The sequence below is a fragment of the Crocodylus porosus genome, unplaced genomic scaffold (genome assembly GCF_001723895.1).
Source record: "Crocodylus porosus isolate Cpor-Errol unplaced genomic scaffold, CroPor_comp1, whole genome shotgun sequence".
Taxonomy (NCBI): domain Eukaryota; kingdom Metazoa; phylum Chordata; order Crocodylia; family Crocodylidae; genus Crocodylus; species Crocodylus porosus.
The window spans coordinates 11,394,907-11,413,817 of record NW_017728924.1 but is presented as its reverse complement, the minus strand read 5'-3'; the positions used below and the strand labels follow the sequence as shown (position 1 = coordinate 11,413,817).

Sequence of the window (18,911 nt, the reverse complement as noted above, 5' to 3'; positions counted from 1 at the left end):
ATGCCAGCCAGCATGGTCCCCTGAGGCAGAAGGGGGGGGGGCCAGGCCCAGGCCAGCCTTTCTGCTGCATTCTGCCGGCTTCCCCTATGTTATATTGCCCCTGTCATCTTTGACAGGCAGCCAGGAGCAGATAAATATTAATTTTCTCAATTTTTTAGGGGCCCCACAGGCCAGAAAGAATGGCCTGGTAGGCCGGATCTGGCCCACAGGCTATATTTTGCCCACCCCAATATAGAATGAGGGAGGCATTTTAAGTTGTAAGCACTTTAATAATGTTCAAACTGAGGCCTAATCACTTTCAAAACAAAGGCACATAGGCATCTAGGCTCTTTTGAAAGCCCACTGAAGCCTTATCTGCATCTAGAGGCATGTAAATATCTTTACAAATCTAACCTTTACTCTGTGCTGCAATTCCCCATCTAGACATTTGAAACAATGGTTTTTTTTACCCCTTGTCTAACCTATTAGGTTGTAAAGTCCTTGAGGTAGACATTGTTTCTCATTATATACTAGCCAATTGCCCATCAAGAATGACAGGGGAGAGTGGGCAGAGATGGAACCCAGAGTCCCTGCCCCATCCAGGTCCACTCCCCACTTCCCTCCTGCTGCTTGGGGTCCATGCTCCCCCACCCCCTGCTGTGGCAGCGGGGAGAAGGGAGAAGCGGGCTCAGGCTGACACGGCAGCAGTGGGGGGACAGGAAGAGCAGGCTCAGGGCCAATGTGGGGGAGGTAGGGGAAGGAGTGGGCCCAGGCCCAAGGAGGGGAGGAGGCCTGCTCCTCCCATCCCACTGCTGCTGCCATGTTGGGCCAGGCCTGTTGCTCCCCACCATCCTGCTGCAGCGTGCTGACTTCTCCCCTCTCCCTACCACTGCTGTTTTGGCCTGCTCCTCCCCCCACCGCTGCCATGTCAGCTCTGCAGGCAGCGACAACAGAAGAGGGGAGGGGCGGGCTGAGGCCAGTGCTGGTGGCCTTGCCCCCAACCCCGCAGCATCCCAACCCCACTCCCCTGCCCATGCTGCCGCTGCTACCTCCAAAAAACAAGGTGGGGGGTGGGCAAGGCCAGCTCCGGTGGCCTCGCCCCCCACCTCTCCGCTACCGGCCTCTTCCCACTGTTCCATCCACTCCATTGCTGCCACCTCCAGGGGCCGCTGCCTCCATCCTGTGTCCCCGCCATCATGGCAACACTCCGCCGTGCTACCACCTCCTGTCCAAGCGCTGTATTCACACTCTGACTGGTTGTTTCACTCAGCCAATCAGAGTGCGAATGAAGTGCTATGGGCAGACAGACAGGCAGACAGACTGATTAGGGTTTTATAATATTAGAATTTACATAGCACATACTGTAGCAGGTCCCTGAGTTTCATTAAGACTCCCAGGCAGCACTGTAATACCAGCAAGAATATTCCTGCTAGCTAACTAACTATTATGAAAGATGATTGCTAATACTAATAATAAAACCAAGAACTTTACTACAGGTACAGTTGGCTCCAAATATGTAGGGGCTTCCACTGATACCCTGTGAATCATGTTTCCTACAGCAGTAGGACCTGGGATATTAGAAAGGATCTGCACTTGTCCTTATGTGCCCATCCCAAATGGCATATCATCCTGAACTGTCAATCATTCCTACCTGTAAGTCCTGCAACTACATCTGTGTTGAAGTCCAGCATGGGTTCAGAAGAAGAAGAGAAGTGTGTTTTGAGGCTCTGTGCGAGTTCTGTAGATGGGAGAGCAGCCATGCTGAGCCAGGAGCCACCTAATAAGCCAAAGAGAAAATGCTAAAATGAGATTCCTAGCTGGAAAATTGGAAGAGATAGCAAAAACTGTAGGTAGCAGGAATGCAGGGACTGCTCCCACAGTGCAGGACACAGCACCTCCTGACATTTCTCTCATTCTGGATTCTCATCATTCAGTTGCATACTGACAACATCTGGCTTTGCTTTTCCTCCAGTGCTTCCCACCCTGCTTATCTTTCCCATCCCCATAGTGACAGCTTGTCTTATAACAGTACTATAGTGCCACTTCACATACAAAGTACAGGCATATATAGTGTTCCAATCCTCTTTCAGTTTCAAGAGATCACAGAACCATAGAAAGTTAGGGTTGGAAGGGACGAAAGGAGGTCATCTAGTCCAATCCCCTGCTCAAAGGAGAACCACCCCCAACTAAATCATCCCAGCCAAAGCTTTGTTCAGCCAGGTCTTAAAAACCTCCAAGGATCTACCTCTCTGGGTAAACTGACCCAGTATTTTACTACCCTCCTAGTCAGAAAATTCTTCCTGAGATCTAACCTAAACTTCCCTTGCTGCAACTTGAGACCATTGCTCCTTGTTCTGTCATCTGCCACCACTGACAACAGTCTAGCTCCATCCTCTTTGGAACTAGCCTTCAGGTAGTTGAAGGCTGCTATTTTTATCGTCTCTGTCTTCCACTAAGAACAGTCCAGCTCCATCCTCTTTTGAACCCCACTTCAGGTAGTTGAAGCTGCTATTGAATCCCCTCTCTGTCTTCTCTTCTTTAGGCTAAATATGCAGAGAGACTGAGGGAATGGGGGTTAAATCATGTGCCCCAGCCCCTCCACCATTTTTGTTGCCCTCTACTGGACTCTCTCCAATTTGTTCACATCCTGTCTGTAGTGAGCAGCCCAAAACCGAACACAGTACTCCAGATGTGGCCTTGTCAGTGCTGAATAGAGGGGAATAATCACTTCCCTGGACTTGCTGGCAACACACCTACCAATCCATCCCTCCCTTCACGGTTCATCATTTGTGTGGCCTCTCTCCCTTCCTTCAGAGTTTCATCTCACTATCAAATACACTGACCCAAAGAGAGAAGAGATATGCAGTTGAGTATCATAGAATTAGATTAACAATCAAGTTACACTCCACTCACCTTTATTCCTTCCCATGCAGTGTAACCCCTTTGCCTTCTAAATTAAGGTGCTAAATAAGCCTCTCCTAATATAATCTAATAGCCAAAGTTATCTACTCTCTCCCTCATACAAGGCCAGCAGAACCATTCAGACAGTACATTTTTCCTTCCGTATTGCACTTGTAACAAGGTTTTGTAACAATATCATCACCAAAATGCCCTTGGGATCCTAAGGAAGACCTAAGTGTAGACGGCTTCATTTCCATCCATCACGTTATGTCTTATGTGTGTGTTTCACTGCTGGAAGCTTCTGCAGGATGTGGTTACCATGTGCCCTGCTAAGTGGAGGCTACTAGGACTACAAGTGAATTGCCCATAGGAGCCTGGGACACTGGAAAGAGTATGCATCTGTCCTCACATGCCCTGTGTAACAGAGCATGGGGTGTGCTCTGTTACTCCTAGAGGCATGGGCAGCAGTAAAGAAGCCTGCAGCTGGTAAGTTTCCCAATCAGGCCTAATTACCTGATTGGGAACAGGGCCCAGGTGTTCACTTTAAGAGCAGGGCCCTGAGCAGCAATGTGAAAAGTCTGCTGCTAGCAGCTGGGAGAACATCACCTGGCTGGATCTACTGGTCACAATATCTTGGAGCTATGGGGATGGCTGGAGGCTCCTGGTCTTGGGGCATGACTTAAAACTACACCCTGATGGGGCTGGATGGTGTGATGGGATTGCTGGTGGCAGGGTAGTCTGCAGGAAATGCCACACCTGGGGTCTCCCCAGTGAAGGGCAAGTATGGGGCATGAGAAAACCTCAGTAGGCTGCTGCCTTGCAGGTGACCCTGTGGAGGGGAAAGACTAGGGGAGCACACCCCGAAGAACAAAGTAAGGGCCCAGACTCACTGTGAGCTCTGAGGTGGCATTACAGAGCTGAGTGTGTGGCCCCAGGGGGATGGGGCCCTAAGCCTGTGGGGAGCTATGCATGAGGCTTCTGGGTTGAGGGGATAAAGAAATTGTAGCCCAGCGTGGGGCAGAGGATGCGGTCCAGTGTAGGGAAAGGGATGGGGCTGGGACCCCAGAGCAATGGACTGAAGGCAAGCCCAGTGTTAGGGCACAGTGACTGCAAGCTCCAGTGGGGAGTGAGAGTCTCATGTGAAACTCTGGACCATGGGTCACAGTGTGAGGCACTGGAGTAACATGGATGTCATCTGTGAGGCATGAGACATGGTACAGAGGAGGTCAGAGCCATGTATGTATAAGCCCGTGGCATCAGGGCAAGTAAATGTGTAGCCTCCTGCCTTGTTATCATGATTTAACCGTTTCATTTAAGGCATAGCGGACAAAGTAGGCAGACAGTTTCCCAAAGACAAGTGGGTGGGCCAATGATTGCCCTGGCCCCAGGACACCCATTTGTTGCATCCTGTAGTAAACTAACTATGCAGACTCTTAAGGAGAACAGGCTGTATGCATGCTGGAAGCTGTAGTGTGGAGGAATAAGTTTGCTGTTGATTAGGAAGGAGGATAGATAGTTCAAAGAGTGACTGCATGTGCGCACACACATACAGGAGTGCACACCCTATGGAGTGGTTCAGGTTTTGCAAAAAACCCCCAACTAAGTTCCAGACATGTCTGTGTCTCAGTTTTGTAGCTAACAAACTTCAAGGAGCAAATGCAAGATTTACAAACACTTTCTCTCCCATCTTCTCCCCTTGTGCAAACCTGCACACTGGACAATGAACAATAAGCTGGACACTGGTTACAGTGGACAATAAGCTGAATATGATCCAGCAGTGTGCCTTTGTTGCTAAGAAGGCCAATGACATGCTGCACTGCATTGATAGGCATGTTTCCAGTAGGGCCAGGGAAGTGATTATTCCCCTCTATTCAGCACTGGTGAAGCCACATCTGGAGTACTGTATTTATTTTTGGACCTCCCACTGCAGAAAGGATATGGATAACTTGGAAAGAATTCAGTGAAGGGCAAGAACAATGGTGAAGGGGCTGGGGGACATGACTTCTGAGGAGAGGCTGGGGGAACTCGGCTTATTTAGTCTAAAGAAGAGAAGACAGACAGGATTAAAATAGTAACCTTCAACTACCTGAAGGGAGGTTCCAAAGAGGATGGAGCTGGACTATTCTCAGTGGTGGCAGATTACAGAAAAAGGAGCAACACTCTCAAGTTGCAGGAAGGGAAGTTTACGTTAGATATTAGGTAAAACTTTCTCACTAGGAGGGTTGTAAAACACTGGAGCAGGTTACCCAGAAAGGTGGTGGAATCTCCATCTTCAGAGTTTTTAAAGACCTGGCTGGACAAAGCTTTGGCTGGGATGATTTAGTTGGGGGTGGTCCTGCTTTGAGCCAGGGGGTTGGACTACATGACCTCTTGTGGTCCCTTTCAACCCTCATTTTCTATGATTCTACACTGGTATTACTTTTGATTTACACCAAAGTAAGGGAAATGATCACTGGGCCAGATGGGGCAAGGCACTGGATGGTGAGCCGTTGTATAGTTTACCTGAGGTGTAAATGCTAACACAAGGGGGAAGGCCATGGGGTATGGCAGGGTCCTATGGTGTCTTCCTTTTGGACCAGGTTACATCATTCTTATTCACATGAGGTACTGTCCTCCTCTTTGAATATCCCATTGATGTCACCAGCCCTGTTTCTCCTCTTGCATACACTAGTATAAATAAAGAGCAACTCTGCTGAGGTCAATACAGTTACACCAGGGTAAAAGCAGAGTATGGGACAGGAAAATCAAACGAGCATGCCTATCTGAATTACAGTGGGACTATTCACTGACCCAGATTCTGACTTCAATCACTCTGGTGTAAATCAGGAGCATTTCCATTGAAGACAGTGAAGTGACCCCCAATTTTCACTGGTGTAACTGAGATCAGGGTCTGGTCTTCTATGAAACAAGGTAGCACAATCTGGGCCTTTGTGATTAGACCGCAGCCAGAGATTATTTCATAATTGCCAACCTCGGCAACATCCCTCAGGAAGCATGCGGTTTTGTTCCTGTCCTAATCAGAGCTATCCCACGTGGAATAAGAGATTATTATTTCCTCTCAAAAGGTTATGGTTTAAAGAGGCTCATTTTCAGACATCAAAGTGGAGCCTGTGAGCATCCCATTGTCTCCAGCCCAGGGTTCACTGGAAGATAAGGGGAGCATTGTATGTTGTATACTTCTATCTAATACTTCAAAGCTGGCAAGTGGGGATTACCCAGAATGCCCTGGAAAGGATGAGGCAGGATGCATCTAAGGGCTACCCGTGGGCAGGAAGAAGCTGCCAGAAAAACAAAGGAGCTTTAAGATAAAGCTGAGGTCTCAGGGGAAAGTGCTGGGAGTGCAAAGATGTGCTGGAGTGCGTGGAGAAAGGGATGAGCCCCTTCCTTGCTGGTGTATGTACACCTCTCCATCAAGGTTGAGAGGAATTGCATTCCCTGGAGACATCACTTCAGCTGTCAGTTAACAGACTCATTGCAGGTATGATATGCCACTGGCAGGCTGTTGTCAAGTAGGCTGATAGAACTGGAGAGACAGTTGACATTGCTGTAAGCACTCGGATTACTCACAGCCTCAGCAATTCGAAGCCTCACCTTCTCCTAATTTACAAACACATTCATCTGGAGGACAGGGACTCTGGGCAACGAGTCCTCTGCCTGTGGAGCAAAGGTGTGTGGTGACACTGAGAGACATTGAGAAATAGTCATTCGATTTTTCTCTCGGGACACGAGTTCCTCCTGCTTCTGCCTGAGCTTGGAATTCAGACTTAATTCCCATGATGCCACTGGCCTGCCCTCAGTCTTCCCTCCTTCTGTCAAACAAATCATATTTAGGAACAACGCCAAGTACTGCCACTCCCACCAGATATTAGGGCTCTGCAAGTCTTCAAATTGCACTTTTGGATCTGGGGCCACTTCGGCGTCTGAAGTGGCACGCCCAGATCGAAGCGCGGGCTCAGTTAAGCTGTCCAAAGTGGTTCAGAGCATCTGAAGCGCTTTGGGTGCTTCAGGTGCTTTGGACAGCTTAACTGAAACTTAGGAGAGGGAGGGGCAGGGAGGGAGAGCGGGGAGGGAAGGAGCGGGTGGGAAGACTGACGTGTAGGTGACCAGTGAGAAGGATTTCTCCCTGGCTGCCTTTCCAATGACAGCATCTGTGGGGTGAGACTACAAACGGCATAAAAGCCTGTTTGGAGGCATGCTGTGCCTTTTCCCCAGCTTGTTCCATCTCAGGAACTGTGAGAAAGGAACCCTCAGCCTCATGCTTTGCAGCTTGCTGGCTGTACTTAGAGTTGAACCTGCCTGCTCCTTTTTCTTGTTAGAAAGGAGTGGGTAGGATTTAGCTCATCTTAGCTTAGCTCTTTATTCAATTACTATTAGTATTACTATTACATTCATTTCTTTGAATTTATATTTGTTTTTTGGGTTTTGGGCTTTTTTGGAAACTGAAAAAAAGAAAGCTGTGTTTTCCCTGCCAGTGGGATCCATCTCTGTGTAGGGAGGCACACAGATTGCTTGCACGCACGCACACAGACACACAATATAGAGAAAAACAAGATATTCAGAGAAGAAAAAGACCGACAGACAGGCAGCACACAATTTTTACATAACTCTTAACACTGAAGCAAACAACCAAAGAAGATTGTTTACACGCATGCAACAGAGGGGAATAAAACACACAATACAAAAAGATTGACACACACACAGAGACCTTTTGCAGCACAGGAAGGATCAATATCTTACTGGATATTGCATATTCCATCATACTGGAAAGGCAGGTGCCAGGTCTTCTGGCAGGCTAGAAAGAGGGGATTGGGGGAGAGCTAGCACTGCAAGACCCCCCTCAATCCCAAATACAGACACATTCTCTTCCCAAGGAGCCATGACATCAGTGCTGCCAGGGGAAGCAAGGAGGTGGGAGCAGTGTCTGCACCTGACGTCCCTGCACCTGCACCACCTCCGCTCAGTCCAGAAGTGGGCACCAGCAGTGGAATCATGGTCTCCTCCACCCTAATTTCAGCTCTCAGTGTGAGCCTCCCACTGCCAGAGGAGGAGCTGGAGCTGGAACCAGGGGTGCTGAGTGCGCTGGCTCAAGCAATTCTGGGGACTGTGGGGGAATCAGAGTTTGTGCTCCACACCCCTCAAGTTTCCCCTAGACCCATATCTGCTCTGGAAAGCAGCACCTCGGAGGAGGCTGAGGTTGTGGAGACAAGTGGCTCAGCTGAGGCAGCTCCTCCTGCTCTTGCGCCTCAGTCTGCTGAGGAGTGGGAAAAGGCAGGATCCTCACCCTCAACCCAGAAGTGGGGGAGTAGTATAGTGTGGGAGTATTTTGAGCTGGTAGATGATCCCAGGGTTGTCATCTACCAGCACTGCCGGAGGCATACGAGCTTGCAGCAAGGATGTGAGACACTTTCCCACCACAGCAATGCTGCTGCATCTGAGGAGGCAGCACTCCCTTGCCATTCTTCCTGCTCAGCCTGGCACCAGTGCGAGTGTGCTGAAAGGGAAGTTCCCCACTTGCTCCAAAGCCCCCTTCCCCACCAAAGCAGAGGCAGGCCATCCTGGGTCAGTGGGGGAAAAGGTGGACAGAAAGGAGAGGACATTCCCAAGGTGAGCGAGATCACCCAGAGCATTGGGGAGATGATTGCTCTGGATAGCCAGCCCTTCTCCCTAGCTGAATGCCCAGGCTTCAGGAGGTTCATAGCATTTCTGACCCCATTTTCCAAAGTGCCTGCATGCACCACCTTTAGCAGGGTGGTGGTGCCCTCCCTATACGAGGCATGCAGGGAGTACTTGAGGGAGGAGCTGTGCAAGGCAGGGCCGCAGGTAGCCTTGCACTTCACCTCTGACATCTGGAGCAGCCGGGGTGGGGATCACACCAGCTCTCCCTCACAGGACACTGGTGCAATTAGCCAGGCCGTTGGTGGGCTCTACTGCAAGCCAAGGTGCTGGATGAGTCCCACACAGCAAGGGGGATCATGGGGGCCATGAACCGTATGGTGCAGGAGTGGCTCATTGGGCAGGCCAAGCTCACCTGCAGGTCCATGGTCACTAACAATGGGGCCAATATGGTGAAGACTGTCCACGATGCCAACTTTGTTGGCATCCACTGTGTGGCACACAGGCTTCACCTAATAGTGAGGGATGCCTTGGAGGGGGACAGCGCTGGTGATGGCGCTGCCACCAGTACAGCTACAAGCCAGCTGATTTCAAAATGCAGGAAGGTGGCAGGCTACTTCCACCACAGCATCAAGGTGGGCAAGTCACTGTGGGAGAAACAGGAAGAGCTGAGCATCCCACAATACAAAATCATGCAGGATGTAGAGACTCGGTGAAACTCAACATACCTGATGCTTGAAAGATTAGTGGAGCAACAGAAGGACATCCATGAGATGGCCTTGCTTGGGGAGATTGGGATCAGTGGCCCCCTGAACAGAGCTGAGTGGGGTACCATCTCCCAGATCTTGGTGGTCCTCAAGCCCTTCCTTGAGGCCACCAAGACCCTTAGCGCTGGCAATGCCGTCCTCAGCCAGGTGATCCCCCTAGTGAGGCAACTGGAGAACCAAATGGAGAAGTTCCAGGGGATCAATGTTCCTGGCTGGGGCAGGCCACTATCACCAGTTGTTTGCATTGTAATTTGTTCCCTCTCAGGATCAGGCTTGAGAGACTGGAGGCAAAGTTTTTTTTTTCATGAGGAATGTGCCCTCACAGGTATTTGGGTATTGTTGTCTTTAATAGATTCTGCAGTGCAGTTTATAGAGGTACTGGAAATATTTGGCAAGTTTTGTGTTTTGAGCTGTAGGATGTTGGCTTCAGTTCTGGTGATGAGGTTAGGTGCTTGTTTGAAGGTACAAGCCACTTTTCAGAGCTGGGCCTATGAACTGCACTTCATCAGCCTCCTAGGTAATAGATACAGAAACTCATGGGCTCAATATACACAGTGGAGCTCTGGCACACTGCGACTGGCCGGACATCTGACGCCCCAGGCACGTCTGCACTTTTACCTGCACTGCTACATTCCTCCCTCACCCCCTGACGTCTCCATTTCCATTTTCACTGCCTGCCTTTCTTGCCTGAGTTGCGGGCCAGGCCAGCCTCTGGCTTCTTTACTATTCCTTCTTACTATTCCTTCCATCCGGGACCAACTGCAGGTACTTTCTCAGCCTGACAAAGGGGTTTTCAACCCTAAAGCTTCCAAAGATTAAAAAAAAAGTAAGTACTCTCTTTTTTTCATAATACACATATAGATCTAAAAACATAGGATAAGCTATCACACGCTATGAGTAAGATCATATGTCCAACACAACACAACATCTTTACTTCTTGCTGTCAATTCCTTTATAAAAAGAAAAGTTCTGTGACAGTTCCGTGTGGGTACTTTTGATGCTGCTGATGTTGCTACTGGAGTTGAGCCAGCTAAGTTATTGTACCTGTTGTCACATAAAGTGGAGGACTGGGCGTGAGGGTGTAGGGGAGGAGACCTCACTGGGACACACTGCCATGTTGTGCAGAGGCCCCAGCACCAGGAAGGGCGCACCTTAACACACACAGTGTCACCTACCCACGTCATGAGTTTGTCTGTCAGCAGCTTGAGGTGCAGGGCCCCAGACGACTGACACACAGCTGGCAGGCTTCATGGCTTGGCAGGGCCCAGCACCCAGGCCTGCACTAGATTCCACCCCCGTGTGCCCCAAGACAAACACAGTTGCCCAAACATTCACCCACATCGTGAGTTTTGCCTGTCAGCAGCTTGAGTTGCAGTTTTCCCCAACCCTTGCACTGATCTCCTTGAAACTTGGCATGCTTTGTGGCCTCACCAGGGGCTACCATCCCTGCAGTTTTCACCCCCCTGTGGTATAACACACAGACGTGACAGGAGTTTTGCTTTCAGGAATTTGGGGTACAGTTCCTCCAAAATTCCTACACCTATCGAAACTTGGCAGGCATCATGCTCGCAGCAGAGGCTACCAGACCTGCAAGTTTTACCCAAATCAGAGATAAAATGATGAAGTTTCTTATAGATATTTCATTTATCCCCCATTATAGCCCATGGTCAGATCTCTGAGGCGGCTCCAAAGCTTCAGAGCCGCTTCGGCCAGATTGAAGCAGAAAACTGATCCAGAGCTCCAGATCAGATCGCTACCATCCAAAGCAGCTGGATCCAAAGTTGCATCAAACACCTGCCTACTTGTACAGGCCTACCAGATATGTTGTGGTAGCACTGGGTTTCCAGTCCTACCTAATGTCAGACAGCTCTTCTTTCTCCATATCCTCCAGAACATCTGAAATAGAACTGAGCAGGAACCAGAATTTCCAATTCATCAAAAATAAAATATAGTAGGGCATATAGGAACATCGGAAATAGAATAGGAAGGAAGCTCACTAGTTACAAATTTTGTCTCCCACAATTTCAGACAAATATGTAATAAATAATACAGGTGTGTGAAATGGCCCCTATTCAATTTGGATTTGGATTCAGACTGAATCTGGGACAGTGATTCAGTTCACTGATTAGGATTACTGGCCCCAATTCAATTCAGCTGAATCCAAATCTGAAGATGCGATGCCGATTCAGAAAAAAAAAAAAAGTCAGTGCTTCAGTCATAGACACAGCTTTAAATGTTTTTTCTAGATACTTCAAGGTACCAGGTGCAACTCATGAATGCTGTGATGCTGGAGCAGATGGAGCGTCCCCCAGGAGCGCAGGGCCCCCCACCCCGTGTGCTTGGCGGTGAACCTAGAAGTGGACCGGAAGTGCTTCTGATTCACTTCTGGGTCCAATGGGGAGCACGCTGGGGGTTCCCCCTGTACCTGCCCAGCTCAGTGATCAGCCACAGGGGACCCTGGGTACACCCCCAGACCCAGGAAGCACCAGTTGTTGAGCCAAGAGGGCACGCGCTCTCCAATGGACTGGGAAGTGGACTGGAGGTGCTTCTGATCCACTTCCAGGTTTGCTGCCAAGCGCGCTGGGGAGCCCCCTGTGCTTCTGAGGGACACTCTATGATACTGAGGCTCATGACATTCATGAGCCACCTGGGACCTTGAAGTATACAGAAAAAACATTTAAAGCTGTGTCTATGTCCAAATCACCAAATCTCTCTGAACTGATTCAGAAGGTACCGATTTGACGTGGAGAGATTAAATGGGTCCTCTGGTTCAATTCGGGTTTGGAGATTTGGCCACTGAATCGGGCCAAATCTCTGCTGAGTCAAATCGGGGACTAAAGCTTCGCACAGCCCTAATAAATAATTAGACAGTAATTTGTCCAGTAGGCTCCACAAGCACATCTACTTTGGGATCTCTTGCTCATCAAAACCACAAAGTGCCACCTAACAAGTTAGGCTCTTTAGTACAAAACAATTCTTTCCTCCTATAATATGCCACTGAAAGAGGGCAGGTGGGGCACTGGCCCATGCAGTGGCAAGGAATGAGTTAGGTGAAGTGTCTGTGATACCTCTGTAACCTACCTCCTTTCACCTGATCTGCAATGCCTAACCCCCTGAATGGATTTCAAGCCCTGCTTCTCAGCTTTCATCAAACAGGAAAAGTAAAGGGTCAGATCTTCAGCTGGTATAACTCACCATTGATACACTATCGTCATTACTGACTTGCACCAGATGGGGACTAATTAGCCATTATATTTGATAACTTGGGCTGGATACAAACAACCCATTTAAATGTGGTAGGCTCTGGGTTCATGTAGTTCGGGAACTAGATTTTATATTTTGTGGAAAATTCTGCACGTTTCTAAATCTCTATTTTCATGAAGTTCTGAAACAATAAAAAATGCAGAATTTTCCACAAAATGTAAAATTCTGTTTCTGAGCTACTCTAATATTGAGCCTACCACACGTAGATGGATTGTTTGTATACAGCTCAAGTTAATTCCCCCACAAAATATGTTTTAATAACATGCAACTAGTTCACTTATTAAGATATCGTATTATTAAAATGTGAAATTAAAAAATTGAAATAGAAAAATCATTCCAACATGAAAATAAAAAAAAAGTCAAAAATTGAATGTTTTGACATTATTAGAATGCTTATTTCCAATGTTTTAAATGAAATTTTCTTGGAACAGACAAGTTCCCATAAAAACTATTAGAGCAGATCAGGAACTGGATTTTATAGTTCATGAAAAATTCTGCAGACTTCTAAAGCTGTTTCATTAACAGAATTTTCTGAAGGAAGAACATTGTGTAGGAAAATTTCTAACCAGCTTTACTCAATACACCAGTAACCTCTGAATAGTCTACCTCCCACTATTAAATAAGGGTATTTAAATCTTTTTAGGGGCCTGTATTGGCTCAAGGGATGCATTAAAAGGAACTCTACTTAAAAAACATCAACACAGCTTTCTGAAAATAATCCCCATGGGGAGCTGTCTTTATGTTCTAATCCTTTGTAATACAGTAAGTTATTTTAATTCCTCCTCTTTGCATGATGATATTCATAAAACCTAGGCTATGATGGTCATAAAGGAAATAGTATGCTTGGAATGTAAGCTGTCAGATGTGAAGAAGATTTTCTTACTGTCCAACATACTTAGCTGTTCCAGTTGCTTTTTGGATCATGAGGCCATTGTTCAGTTACCAGGAATAGTTTTGGTTATGGCAAACCACTTAAGGCTGCTACCTTGTTCCTTTCTCTCTACATTCTCTCCCACCTGTGCAACTACCAACAAAAGAAGTGACTGAATGTCATTTTAGTGGTACCAAACTTGGATACAAAGTCTTTCTACAATATCTTGGAATGGTTCTGGATTATACTCTCGCATACTACTAACATCTCATAAAGACCACTGCCAAGAGCATTGGCAATGCATAGGGGGTGCATGCAGGTGCACGTACAGCCCCTGAGATTGGCTGTGCACCCCCTGGAAGTGCCAGCTGCAAAATTGGAAGTACTGGCAGAGAAATTCACTTCCGGTTCTACTGGTTTGGCCAGTGGTGGTTCCTGGCTCGGTGACTGGCTGCTGGGGGACCCCCGCCCCCGCATTGGTTGTTGGCCACTGAGGGACCCCTCTCGGCAATCTGGCGTCCCCCCCAACTCAGGAGGCAACAGTCACCCATGGCCAAGAGAATTGCTGGGAACAATATAATCTACAAATTAGCCACCACCAGCTGGGGAACAGATGCTGACACCTTAAGGATAGACATCCTGGATGCCAATTTGAAGGGCTATGCAAAGCTTCGGTCCATGATTCAATTTGGTGGAGATTCGGCCTGATTTGGTGGGCAAATTTCTGAATCCAAATCAAATCAGAAGACCCTTTAATCTCTCCGAATTGAAATGGAACTCTCTGAATTGACTTGGAGAGATTCAGAGATTCAGCCATAAACACAGCTTTAAATGTTTTTTCTACATACCTCTAGGTAGCAGGGACTCATAACTGCTGTGATGCTGGGGTACATGGAGTGTCCCACAGAAGTGCAGGGGGCTCCCCAGAGCACTTGGCAGCAGACGCAGAAGTGGACCAGAAGCACTTCCGCATGCACTAGGGAGCATGCTAGAGCCCCCCCCTTCCCCTGGGTCAGCAACTGGTGCCTGGGTCTGCGGGGGGCACCTGGGGTCCCCCTGAGGCCAATCGCCAAGCCAGAGGGGCGGAGGGGCCCAGTGTGCTCTCTGGTAGACCCAGAAGTGGACCCAGTACGTTTCTGGGTTCACCACCGAGCATGTGGAGGGCCCTCCCACACTCCTGTGGAATGATCCATGTGCCCCAGCACCACAGGAATCACAAGCCACATCTGCTACCTCAAGATATGTAGAAAGAACTTTAAAGCTGTGTCTATGTCTGAATCGCTGATTCTCTGAATCAGCATCGAATCTTCAGATTCGGATTCAGCTGGATCAAATCAGGGACAGCGATCCTAATCAACAAGTCTAATTTCTCTTACAGGTTGGCAGACCTCCTACATAGAGCTTTAAACTAGCTTTGTGGGGGGACACGGATGCTGAATTCAGCACAAGGTTGGGTAGCACAAGCCATGAACCACACGCTGGAAATGATCAGGTAAGTACTAAGGGGCCCACTAAGAATCAGGATAGGGGAATACTAAGGGCACCTATCATGGGGCTTAGGTGTCTCTATATTAATGCTAGAAGTATTGGAAACAAGGAGAAGGAACTTGCACTCCTGCTTGCAGACAAAGATCTCAACCTGGTTGGTCTGACAGAAATCTGGTGGGACCCTACCCATGACTGGGCAGTGGGCATTGAAGGCTACAGGCTATACAGGCAGGATAGATTGGGGAAAAGGTGGGGGGTGTGCATTGCTCCATATGTTAGGGAACAATATATATCTTCTGTAATGAAGATGGAGACAGAAGAAGGGCAAATCAAAGTCCTACGGGTCAGATTACAAGTGGATAGGGACTTGGTAGTGGGGATATACTACAGACCCCCACATCAGGGGAAAAGAGTCAGACCTAGAATTCTCCCAAAGGCAGCATGCTCAAAAGACCTAGTTGTAATGGGCGACCTAAAGTACCCAGATGTCTGCTGGAAGGAGCAGTCGGCCAGGTCTGCCCATTCACATAGGTTCTTAACCTGCATTCAGGACCTGCATCTAACACAGGAGGTATGCAGTCCCACTAGGGGAGGTGTCTTACTTGACTTGGTGTTGGCTTCAGGGGAGGACTTGCTGAGGGAACTACAGGTACAAGGTAACCTAGGGGATAGTAAATCCTATCAACTGGTGGTCACTATCTGGCATAAGGTGGGAAAGACAACTAGTAGGGCAGCAATGCTAGACTTCCAGAAGGCCAACTTCAACAAGCTCAGGAGATTGCCCCTCAGTCCCACCCTAAGCAATCACATTTGTGATATGGGAGTCTAAGAAGGGTGGCAGTTCCTCAAGGGACTGATCCTATAGGCACAGAGGGACACCTTCCCAGTACTCGCAAAGAAAGGCAAAAGAGCTAAAAAAACCTGTTTGGCTGAGCAGGGGAATCCAGGAGATCGTTCAGAGGAAAAATGAGGCCTACAGGCTGTGGAAGCAGTGGGTAGCCACTAGGGAGGAGTATACCTGCTTGGTTCACACTTGCAAAGAAGCAGTGAGAAAGGCCAAAGCAGATACAGAACTCTAGTTGGCAAGAAAGATTAAGGACAACAAAAAGTCCTTCTTGAAGTACATAGGGAGTAGGAAGAAGACACAGGGTAGCATAGGACGGCTACAGAATGGACTAGGGCAACTCCTAACTGATAGGATGGAAAAAGTGGAGCTCTTTGTCATGGAGTGGGGCCTGCGAGCGGCCGTGAGCTCGCTAGCATCCCCTGCCGTGTTAATTAAGGTGATCCAGCACCTTCTTCTCTCCTGCCATGTCTTTGTTCTTATAAAGTTCAGTAAAGGAGGCTGCCTACTTTCATCTTGACACCACGCTGGTATTACCTCCGTTCCAAGTGGGGTGCTCCAACACCCCCAGCCTTATGGGCAATGCGTGCCTCCTACCTCCCCTTTAGCACGCCCCAAGCCTCGCAGCTGTTCCTGGATGTTATTCTGTCCTTGCCCTCTGGCGCCCTCTCTGGCGCCCCTTGGGCTCGTCACGCCCTGGTGCACCTCTCTGGCACCCCCGGGCCTGGTCACGCCCCGGCGCCCCTCTCTGATCCTCCTGGGCCTATCACGCCCCTGGCACCCCTTTACCGGTGCCTCTGGACCGGTGCTGCAACCTGCGCCCCACTACCAGCACCTCTGGGTTTGCCGTGCCCAGGTCTCGCCCCACTGGGCCTGTCTTGTGTTTTTCCCCTGCTCCTTGCCCTCTCCAGAGCCTTTCATCCCCTCTGGGGCCTGTGCCACGCTTCCCGTGCTTCTCGCCCCCCACCGGGGCCTGAGCACCCTTTTGCACTCTCACCCCTCTGGATCCTGTGCACCCTTTTGCTCGGTGTGTGGGGGTTGTAGCCCCAGCCGCACCCCTCTGGCACTCGTCACACTGTGCCCACTGTGACACTGCTCACTGTGCCCCCGCTGGGCACCGGGAACCCCCAAGCTACTGGGGAGCCCCCGTGAGGCCTCCTCGCACCCCTACAGCCTCACCCATTCCTCCGGTTTAACCATAACAAAACCATGAGCCAAGCAGCTGCAACACAAACAAGAAGCCTACCAGCTTATAACACAAAGCTTGCACTCACTAGGCTCTTTAGTCATGGCCTCTTCTAGAGTTCTCTCTGTAGTCCATATCCTCAAGCCAGTCCAGGTAGTCAGGCTGCAAACATACGCTCGGCCTGCCCAGCTCTCCCACAGAACTCCTACTCTTGCAGCTGCCAGAAGGGAACTGCCAGCTAGGCTCCGGCCTGGGCTGTTTATAAAGGCCCAGCCCTGCCCCCTTCCAGCCGCGTGACCTGCCTGGTTGCCCCAGCAACTGGCACCTGGGTTGCCCTGGTGATTGGCAGCTTTCTATTTCCTTTTAGACACGGGGCACCCAAGTGCCCCTGTGACATAGCTCCCCCCCTTAAGCTCCCGACTCACCGGGGGGGGGGCCGTTCTGCTTCTCCGCGAGATGTCCTACCACCGGAGGGTGTTCCTGTTGACCTTACTTTCCCGCAGGCATTCAGCAGCTTCTAATCTGGAGGCGGAGGCTTTAAGGCACCCCCAACTCGCCTTTTACCCAAAGGTGCATCATGTGGGATTTACTGGGGTTTACCCGCCACAGATAGCCCCCCCACATTAGCTGCCCTTGGTAGATTGCCTACCTCACCAGCTGCTCTTCCGCCTGTTCTCCGCGGTCTCCATTCTCTTCCCGCACCCCTGAGTTCTTCCTTCTGGGTCATTTTCCAGGTCTCTCTTCTCTTCTTGTCCTCCTGGATGTCTCGGAGCTTACCCCATATTTCCCATTGGAACCTCAAAGCTTTCTGGGCATCCTCTTTAGTCCAAAATTCCACTCTTCCTTTACCAGTGGATCTTCCTTTAGGCCCTTGATAAATTTGAACAAAGGCCACTTTCCCAATCTTTTCTTCGATGGTCTTTCTTAGGGTCCTCCACGTGACCTGTTGAGGGATTCCACTCAGGTACAAGTGGGGCCTTCTCTCAGGCTCAGCTTTCCTGCTGACTGGGTGCTCCTTTGTCCTCTTTCCATAGGCCTGAGCTTTACTGCTGTTTATGGACTGCTGCACTTCCCTCGTCCTTATGGTGATCCGCTGTTCCTCTTGCCTTCTAGGGGGGGTCTGTCCATACCCTGCCCCTGTCCCTTGGGCATGGGGTCTCCCTCCTTAGAGAGGCTTTTCCTTCATTGCCTTGCACTCGCACCATCTTCCCCACCTGGCACTCTTGCTGGCTCAGACCCTGTAAGTGGATGTCCTGCCATTGGGTCCACCTTTGTTCCCAATATTCTGGGAGGGCTGACTGAGTCTCTTTATGCAAGGCCTTGACTTTCTTTTCTAGGAGGCTCTCCTCGGACCCTGGTGCCCACGTAGACTGGAGGTTCTTAACTTGGGCCTCAGTCCGTCTTAAAACCTTGATAAGTGAACCCCTTTCCCGGAGTTCTAATTGAGTGACCTCTAGGTAGCTTTTTAACTGCCTCTCCAAAGCCTCCAGCTTTCTCTCAAGGCTGTCTGTGGTCTCTAGGGTTTGCACTCCATGATCTATGAGGTCCCTCTCCTCCTCCTTGCCGACCTCCTGGAACTGGGGCGGTTCCCCGGTCGTTTGGGTACCTATCTCAGAGAATCTCCAATTGACATTCTTTAGTCCCTGCAGCTCCTCCCTCAGGGTCTGCAATTCCTGTTGCAACTGCCCTTGTTCTGGCTTATGGGATGCACCCAGAAAGTGGTGGTGGATGGGTCGGTTTCTCCCTGGAGGGATGTGGGCAGTGGTGTCCCCCAAGGCTCTGTCCTTGGACCAGTATTGTTTAATATCTTTGTGGCGAAATGCCGGACTAGCGGCTCCGGCACTGCTTAGGGGAGCCGCGGGCTTTGCGGAGTTGTGCGAGCGCGCGGCTTGTGGGGCGGGATTGAGGTAGCTCTTAGCCGCCCTCGAGGTTCGCCGAGTTGGCACAAGTAGACGACTTAGAGTAAGTAGTTAGTGTCTCTTAATCTATAGGGTGTCC

At 49.5% G+C, this 18,911-nt stretch overlaps 1 protein-coding gene across 3 annotated transcripts in view; it reads right to left on the bottom strand.

Annotated features, from left to right (window-relative positions):
• The window catches only part of LOC109313664 (BTB/POZ domain-containing protein KCTD8-like), a 72,177-nt gene that overhangs the window by 28,216 nt on the left and 25,050 nt on the right, over positions 1–18,911 (bottom strand). For all 3 annotated transcript variants that reach the window (XM_019540330.1, XM_019540333.1, XM_019540332.1), the window contains one exon: positions 1,631–1,756. In XM_019540330.1, coding sequence (XP_019395875.1) covers positions 1,631–1,756 — 126 coding nt within the window. The remainder of the gene's footprint in view (positions 1–1,630; positions 1,757–18,911) is intronic.